This window comes from Lissotriton helveticus, chromosome 5_1 (genome assembly GCF_964261635.1).
Source record: "Lissotriton helveticus chromosome 5_1, aLisHel1.1, whole genome shotgun sequence".
NCBI lineage: Eukaryota > Metazoa > Chordata > Amphibia > Caudata > Salamandridae > Lissotriton > Lissotriton helveticus.
Genome location: NC_136065.1, coordinates 489,943,688 through 489,953,228, shown reverse-complemented (window position 1 = coordinate 489,953,228; position 9,541 = coordinate 489,943,688). Strand labels below are relative to the sequence as shown.

General features: G+C 43.0%; 1 protein-coding gene across 1 annotated transcript in view; it reads right to left on the bottom strand.

Annotated features, from left to right (window-relative positions):
- Positions 1–2,807: 2,807 nt before the first annotated feature.
- RCC2 (regulator of chromosome condensation 2) overlaps positions 2,808–9,541 on the bottom strand; it is a 143,931-nt gene continuing 137,197 nt past the window's right edge. The window contains exon 13 of the mRNA XM_078642806.1: positions 2,808–5,264. Coding sequence (XP_078498932.1) covers positions 5,160–5,264 — 105 coding nt within the window. The 3' untranslated portion in view covers positions 2,808–5,159. The remainder of the gene's footprint in view (positions 5,265–9,541) is intronic.

The following is a 9,541-nucleotide window of genomic DNA, read 5'->3' as shown; positions in this document are numbered from 1 at the left end:
TCACCCCTTAAGTAATTAAAGGGTGCCTAGCAACAGGGAGACTAATCAGTGGCACTTATCAGGCTTCGATGTCATTGCAGGGTGTCCGCCAGGGCCTCTTAAAGTCAAACAGTTTAATTTTAGAGGATCAGGCTGCAAAACTTCATTATGATTACCTTTAGTTTACACTATTGATAAATGTTGTTTAACACATCTGCACCTCTATGTACTATTATTACAACAAAAGTCTACTGAAGTGTCAGGACCACTAGCATTTTGGAGATCTTAAAACAGTGCATCTATATGAAGGGGCAGGGAGGGAGCAATCATTTGTTCACCGCCACGCCATCATCCCAGTCATGTGGAACATTCTGCAAGGCCTTTTCGCGATCAGAATCTGAGCCATACAAGGCATAAAAGGAATTAGCACCGAGGAAGAGGCATAGTCTGAGAATCCTCATAATATTGGCTATGCTTTAGTAATCGGATACGACAACCGTGGCCAAGATGTACTCAAACTCTGATCTGGATGAGATATTGGCGTCGGAACCGGTACTGGTGCTTCTGGAGCCGGCACTAGAGTCTCCTTCAGCAAATGTGTGACAGCGTGGCACGGTGAGGGGTAGGCAGACACAAAACTGCGTCAATGATGGCAGGTTCTGTCTGGAGACTCCTGGCAGATCAATGGCACACCCAGTTGGACCTGAAAGACAGAAAAGCTGCAACATTACCTTCTTGAAGGCCTCAAGGAGGTCTATAGAAATTCAGGGTGCAACAACCCCGGCTGTGGAAGAGTGAGACAGATGCAGTCAAGCAGTAAAGAGTTCCGGACGCGGATCCAATAAATGGGGCGCGATCAACTGGGAGACTTTAATCTTGATTTGTGTTTGCGTAGATTTATCCTTGAACTTCGCTGAGGACGGGGACCTCAAGTGACACTGGGATTGGAGCCGGAATGGGCCCATAATTTTTATCATAACTACTGTGTTAGCCTTTGGATGCATCAGGAAGCCTTTGCTTAATTACTTCAAATCACGCTTGGTTCTGATACACCTGAAGCAGATGTCATGCAGGTCTGTAACCAACATCAGCGTCCTACATGTGGCATAATTTGAAGCCTGCAGTCTTTTTTGTAGGGGCCAGGAGGAGGGGGGCTCTTAAGGACAGTGTTGTAAAAACTCAAGAAACTAAAGAATTGAAGAAGTTCAGACGTGCAACTCTGGATCAAAGAAAGGAGTGGTACCTAGATACAGGTCAGTGCAGTCTTATCTGGAGGCAGGGTAAGGATGCTGTGGAACCCAATTACACCACATGTTGGTGGGTAGGAGCAATTTTTAGGAGAAGTCCAGATACAGTTTGAGGTCTTGGGGAATTTAAATGTTGAGGAAATTGTAGTTTGAATTACGCATCACAAAAGTCAGAACTACTTAAACTTCACGATGATCTCAGAAGCCTCCAGATCTGGTCAGCAAGGACAGGATATTCTTCTACGGCTGGAAGAGTAGCTACACTTTCAAATGTCACAGATCTATTTGGCTCTGGCATCCAACCGGACCAGAGGGGTACAAATACTACACTAATCTGGGTTCCTTGACTGGACACCAATTGGGCCTGCACAGTGCAGGGCCAAGACAAAAGTAGTGTAACCTATGTCTGGCTGCAACTGTCCCTACACATATGGAAAAGTCTGAGGAATCACCTTGCAGTTGCTACTGGAAGGATCTGCATGAAGACAGCTTGCTATAATCTGGCATCAAATGCGAATAGTCCTTCACCTCACACCAACTGACAACTTGGCTCAAGTCTTCCCACAGTGCCAAATAAGGTTGGGCATGAAATACAGATGAGGGAGTTGTGACACCACCCTAGACGGAGGCAGAGCCCCACCCAAACAAGTTTCCACTTTAGAAAGTCTTTAAGAGGAAGAGGTGCAAGGCACAGCTTAATCTGACCGCTCTGAGTCCCACATTTAATCAGTGCTTCCATGCACCCAGACAGAATAGACCCCTGGAGTGCCAGACTCATTTTTCACCACATCGGAGCAGTGTAAAAGAGCTTATACTTTTAGAGAAAGATAGTAGACAAATGGGACCTTCAAGAAAGACACCCACACACATTTTCTTCACTGCAAAGCGCAACTAGGAACACAAGGTGTAGAGACGGCAGAAAACAAATCTCGAAGGAGAAACCTTCGAGTGCAAATACTGAATGTTGTTTTGGTCCTGGTTTGATCAAGTCAGCCCCGAGAGACATATTACATCAGTTTATTTTTCTAAGTTTTCAATCAAGGTAAACTTTACTTCCCTTAGAAAAGAAAAACGTTAAAACCTTGGAGGACAGCAGTTTGAATTTTTTTAGGTTCTCAGTTGATATATATATATATATATATATATATATATATATATTCTGAAAAGGAAGAAAACATTTTTTAATTACCAGGGCTTTTTTTCGTATTTAATAAAACGTGGCTGAGAAAGTCTGGCTGCTGGAGTAAAACGGAATCTAAAAGATCAATATTCCTCAATTCATTTTAGCTGCAGCAAAAATCTAAACATTGAGGAAGCAGGGGAAGGAAACAAACTTGTCTAAAATCGACAAAAGGTGAAGTAAATTCAGAAGTGTGCCGTTTGCTGCATTGGGCAAATCAGAAAGCTACAAAACAGTGAAAGAACAGTATCAAAGTGGACAGGTGAACAGGGTCTAGGACGGCAAGTAAAACCAGAAGAAATTGACCAGATGTCCCTCATGTGGCTTCAATTAATAGGCATGTAGGATGCAGTAAAAAAGTATTGTTCCCCTTGAGAAAAAAGGACGGACCAACACAATAGTTAGAATGATGTATTTTTATTCAAACGTTTACTTCAAGAAATATTTAAAATAAAATGAACCAGAACAGTTTATAACACTAAAAACCTGGAACCTTAAAATCTTCAAAACACCAGCTTCAAGGTGTGTGGAAAAACACAACTGATGCTCATCAGAAATGCAGATAGGTATGGAGGTGATGATGGTAGCAGAGCTTGGAGGAAAGGACCTGTGTCAATGGTTACAGCCTTTATTTGGGAGAGTCAGGATGAATACACCTCACAGGCACCAGATGTGGATTTCCAGGAGCTAAAATTGTAACCATTACTTGCTATACAGATTATCAAGTTTTTTATTCAGACACCTTCCAGGTTTTTCCTTAAAGAAAGCAAGAGCATTTAATGTCTTCAGGCATTCAATTGTTAACTTACTAAAACAAATTCACCTTCTCTCAGTATACAATAATAATTACAAAACAAGCACCAAAAGTTCAGAGATTGGCATTAAACCCTCACAAAGAGAGAAAACAAAACTGGAGAGAATCTATAGGATGAGGGCATGGACAACTTGGAATTTTTACAGCAAAGCCCTATGCAGACCTGAAAATTTTATTTCAGAATAATTGGTGAGGCTGGGAGTAACCACTTCATGCCTAGATAGTGCCCAAAAAGTTCTCAGACGCAGCTAGCGAGCAAGTCAACAAACTCTCCCACATAGTGGAATCTGGACATGTTCAAATTCCACAAATGCACAGGCTTGCAAATTGCAATCCGTTTTTACCCACACCCTTTCTCACAATGTAACAGAAAGTACCACTCCAGTGTCCAGGATACCAACTTAATACAAAGAACAAATCTCTCCATCATAGAGTGCAGATAGGAGAGGGAGAAAGAAAGCAACAGTTTTACACAGGCACTGCTCGGTGGTTCGAAACAGAGCATCACAGCAGCATCAAAGCATGAAAGTAGCACCCTTTTTAACAGAAATGTAACGCTTCACTATCTAAAAAACGCTACTCCCAGGAATTAATTTCTTGAAAAAGCCACAAGATATTTTGCATTGATAATCGAGAAATGAAACTTATCTAGACAGAAGTGTCAGGGGCATTCTTCCTGAACGCAGAGTAGTGTCCCCACTAGCAAAACCATCCTCTCAATACAGAGGACCCATTACGAAATTGTAAAATAGATTCTTCTCCTTTCTCAATGAAAGTGCTTTGACAAAGGTAAAGCGAGTGAATGATTACATTGCTGTTTGAAAGAAAGGGTACTCAGAAACAGGAATCAGATTCTACTTTGAAGCGGTTGGTTACCTTCTCTGCAGTCTCACCCCTAGCATCTACAGCCATTCCTATTGCTTATAGATCAGATTGCAAGTAAGAGGTTTGGAATGTTTTATATATAATAAAAAAAGCAAAGATTGGTGGGAAGAAAAAGAAAAACACAAACACATTTGCAGTAACATTTCCCTCTGGAAAATATAAAACTAGTTTTTCCCCCAGGAAACCGTAAAGATTAGAAAACAACACCTTTCATAGGTTCTCAGAAACTATAAAAATACGTATAGATGAAGAGAAATTGGGTCTATTGAACACATTTTTTTCAAGCAACACCATGCCTTAAAAACTGAATTACTTTTGAAGAAATTCAGGACACGGGACTTGCATTTGACAATAGGACCCTTTACGATGGGAAATAGGGAAGTCAGCAAGGAGAAGATTCACTTGAAAAGGCTTTGCGCTTTCCAGTGTTTGCTAACAAATTACTGCAACTGTCTACCTACAGGAGTCTATACCTGCAGAAAAGTAATCGAAGGGTTATTTAATCATTTAATTAGTACTGCTGAATAACTCCCACCCCTCCCTCCATCGCCATCTTGCAAGAGACTGGTATCACATAATGACCCACTTGCCAAATATATGAACACTTAACCTTCTAGTCCCAAAGAGAAAATAAATGTAAAACCTAACAAGGATGTACTGGAATGACTTTATAATCATGGACAATATCCCATGAATCTTGGCCAACAGAATTACACCCCTTATATTCACGTTGGAATGACGGTACCCCATTTACCCACATGACTTATGCACAAGGAGTGCCAAGGTAGGATAGCAGCCCTGTGGAGGAGTGTCTTTCAGTAGGACAATATGGAATGCATGGGTGTACTACAAAGCCTTCTCTTGAGAGGAGGATCAGACACCAGATGGGGTTGTTGGACATCCCCAGAATACTGAAGGGGAGAAGGTTGTTCTACAGCCTCCATGCCCCACCAACTGAGGTGATATGAATGCCAGGAGATGCTTCAGACATTTCCCAGCAGTTATTATTGAGGGACTGAAAGGTTCAAAGACTGTGTCCAGAGGGGGTGAGCAGTTAAACCACACGCGGATTATACTCTGGAAGTTTCTTCAGCTTCTCTCCATCTTGCTCAGTTTCATCTCGTGCAACTACCAGACTGTGCTGGAAGCCCATGGCAACCTAAGAAAAAAAAAAGATAAATATATCAGCTTCTAAGTATATCCCAATTGGAAATGGAAGAAGAAAGTTACCCTTATGAAATGTCAAATTAATTCAGAGTTAAATTCAACCTTAGTCAACAAGATCTGCAATCGCAAAACTTGGTGTCTGAAGTTTATGCATAAATAATGGTTATGCAATGTCTTCATTTGGGATCCCACAAATTAAACCTATAACCAAGAGTATTATGAAGAACAGGCGCACAGTCAAATTAATGGTGCCTACATATTCTTCACACATACACAAAGGATTATGTTATTTACCCGGTAGGCATCTGTTCTTGGCATGTAGCACTGTAGATTCACATGCTTTGTATACTCCTGCCATCTAGTGTTGGGACCGGATGTTTGAGTACTTTTTCTCCGAAGAAGTCTTTTCAGTCAGAGGGTATGATGATGACTCCTCTTGGTAATAGTGCACATGGGAATCGACTCAATTGTTAGATTGTTTTTCCGCAAGAGGGGAAGAATGGAGTACAAGTTTAAGGAAAGATGTCCATGCATATGAAATAAAGCCGAACTGCAACGGCCAGTTGTCCAGGGAGGGAGGTGGGTGCATGTGAATCTACATCACTACATGCCAAGAACAGATGCTTACAGGGTAGGTAACATTATCCTTCTGAGTCATGTGTGGCTGTAGCTCCACATACGTTGCATATACTGTATAGTAGTACCGTTCAATAAGCGGTGGCTAACCAGTGGATGTTGCAGTTGCTTGGAAGAGCATACGTAGCATGCCTGTCCTATATTATCTTGTTGGCATGTGAATACATCCACACAATAGTGTTTGGTAAATTATATGTGGTGTAGACTATGTAGCTGCTTTACAAGTGTCAGTTATAGGTGTGCTGTCTAAGAAAGCCACAGATGCACCTAATTTATGGGTAGTGTGCGCTCTAGGGGGTATAAAGTTCTTTTGACTTGGAGATAGCATGTTTGGATACATTTAAAACGATCCATCTCGAAATACCTAATTTTGAAATAGCATTCCCCCTAGGAGCGGGGAGCAAAAGCAACAAACAGCTGTTTTGCAAAAATCTTTGGTCCTGTCAATATAACACTAATGTCCTTTTAACATCTAGTGTATGAAGAGCTCTCTTTCTGCTACAGAATCTGGTTGAGAAAGAAAACCAGTAAAACAGATTATTGTGGAAAGGGGATACTTCTTTCGGAAGGAATTTTGGGTTTGTATGAAGAAACACTATCCCTACGAAGCTGGAAGAAATGTTCTTCTAAAGGTAGTGCCTGAAGGTCAACATGCCTTAGTGAGGTGAAAGCAATTAAGAGAGCAACCATCCAAAAAAGATATTGGAGGAGGCAATTGTGTAATGGTTGAAAGGGTAGATCCGTAAGTCGTGTTAGAACAATATTGATATTACACGCAGTTGCAGTTGGGACCCTTGGTGGCATCATTCTTCAAAGGCCTCCCAAAAAAGCATTAACAACTGACACACTGAACAAATAAGTGTTGCCCATTTTGATGCTGCAAGATGTAGACGTATGGAAAAGTAAGCAAGGCCTGAAAGTTGTAAATACAAGAGGAAACAAATACTGTTTTATAGATGCATTGAGTAGTTCAATCTTTTGGTTATAATAAACAACAAATCTTTTCCATTTAGCTGCATAGCAAGCTCTAGTGGAAGGTTTACATGCCTCCTTAAGAATGGTCATGCATTCTGTTGGTAGGTTTAGATATCCAAGACTTCAGAAACCAAACTGCTATGTTTAGCTTCTTTGGGTGTCTGATTTTGCCATGGTTCTGGGTGAGAAGGTTTGGGTTGAGGTGAAACTTCTAGTGCATAACTACTGAGTAGTGTGGTGAACCATGGTTGATGAGCCCATGTCAGAGCTTCTAGAATGAGGGTGAGAGAAATGCGCTTGATCTTCCGAACCAGAAATGGAAAAAAGAGGGAGGGGCGGAAAAGCATAGGCAAATATTCCTTATGCCCTTTTTTGCCAACTCCTGCTGAAGAGGTCGGCAAAGTCGTTGTCCGTTCCGGAGAGGTATGGAGTTTCCCGATGGAGCAGTACAGGATGGTGCGCCTTTACCCAGACCTTTGGAGTGGTTACCCCTATAGTTGGCCCTGTAAAAGCCTCTGGATAGAGAGGATAGAGCTCGTGTCCTGTACGAGGATGTCGAGGCTTCTGTGAAAGTGTTCCTTGGCACTCCTCTATAAAATGAGTGACAAAAGGAGCCTCTGTTGGTGGGTGTCTGAAGTGCTCCCATGGGTTCAGTCACTCCTGTATCTTTTTTCATTGTCTCTAAGGCCTCATCCACTTGTGAGCTGAAGAGATGCGGTTTCTCGAAAAAGGCATTTAGTAATGTCTGCTGAACGTCTGATTTGAAACCAGATATATATAACCATGCCTGCCTGCTTAGGAGGCCACTGGTATTAAACTCTCTGGCAGCTGTGTCAGCAGCATCTAGTGCACTCCTGATGGAGGAGTTGGAAACTATTTTTCCTCTTGAACCAACTCCTGATCCTTTTTCTTATGCTCCTCTGGGAGATATTGAAGTAACTCCTCCATTTCATCCCAGTGAGCTCGGTCGGATCTGGGGAGCAGACCCTGTGTATTGGCTATCAGTCAATGATTGGCTGATTGTGCAGCAACTCTTGCCAGAGGCATCTATGAGTGGACTCCTTGTGGTGGTGCCTAACTTGTGGTTGGTGAATTTGCTTTTATAAAAGTATTAGACAACTAATGAATCGGGTGGAAGCAGACCTCTAATAAAAATTGGTTCAGATTGTGGTTTATACTTCTTTATCCACCCTAGGTGCAACAATGTGTCCCTGAGTAGGGTCTTTGTCTGCATGACGCATAATACCCTTTAACACGGGATGAGACAGATGTTCGGTGTGTATTCCCAAATGTGTCAAATAAAATGTATTCTTCTAAGGCTTCTTTATGTAAAATGACCCCACGATATGCAGCTGCTCTAGCTATAAAATCTTGGTATTCCCAAATGTGTCAAATAAAATGTATTCTTCTAAGGCTTCTTTATGTAAAGTGACCCCACGATATGCAGCTGCTCTAGCTATAAAATCTTGGTAGGAGGTGTTATCTGGAGGTGATGGTTGGGCAGGATAAAGATCAAGATCTGTACCTTGTTGAGGATCTATATCATAATCGTACCAGGAGTCTGGTGGAGCTGTATTATCCCCCCTGAAATATACGTCTGGGTCTTTGTGAGGAGAACCCTGAGGTAGATGGTTTGAGATTAATGAGGTACCAATGGTATATAGGTGAATGTGGTGGTGGTGAAGGAGACAGAGGGCAGGGGACTGGTAGTTAGGTCTGTATTTAAATGTATTTTCTCAGGAATGTCCTGGTGGAAACAAGTTTTCCTTATGGAAGATGATACGGATGCGTCCAGTCTCTGGATAAATGTGTATTTTATTTTGCTTTGGATCGAGTCGGTCTTGCATAGTTAGTAAAATGGGCTCTGTAAGGGTTTGAGGAGCAGATTTTTGTTTCGGAGCTAAACAGGAGTTGTCTTGGCTCGGAGCAGAGCCTCAAGGCTAGGTTTGTGCTTTCAGTGCTGAGACCGATGGCGGGGCATTCAAAGCAGAGCCTGGTGCCCACCATGGAGGGACGGCAGTGGTGGCCCAGAAGCCTTTGGTTGTAATAATAATAATAGGGAGATTTGTAGAGCGCCTGGTTACGCGCACCGGCGTGTCCCCGCGCTATTACAAGTGGAAGTGACAGAGTTAGATGTCCGGAGGCAGTGCAAGTCTAGCGGAGAAAGAGATGGGTTTTAAGATTCCCCCTAAATCTGGATTCGGAAGGTTCCTGACGCAGCTCAGACGGCAGGTCGTTCCAGCCTCTGGCTGCCACATATCGGAAGGACCTGCCCCCCATCCGAGCCTTTCTTACTTTGGGGACTTTCACTAGCCCTGCACCAGTAGAGCGCAGGGCTCGGGATGGCTCATAGCGAGAAATCAGGTCCCGCAGTGGTATAGGCGCCTTGCCATACAGAATGCGGTGGCATCTACATAATGCCTTATACTCAATTCTGCTTCTCACAGGGAGCCAATGGAGTGCCTGAAGCACTCTCCCCGATGCCGACCTTCGAGGTAATCTCAAGACCAGGCGGGCCGCGGCATTTTGAAGCACCTGGAGGCGACTGATGTCCTTTCCCGTCGCCCCCAGATATAGCAAATTGCCGTAGTCCAGTCGCGCCGTTACCAGGGCATGCACCAGCGTCCTGCGGGCCCCCACCGGCAGCAAGTCCAGGAT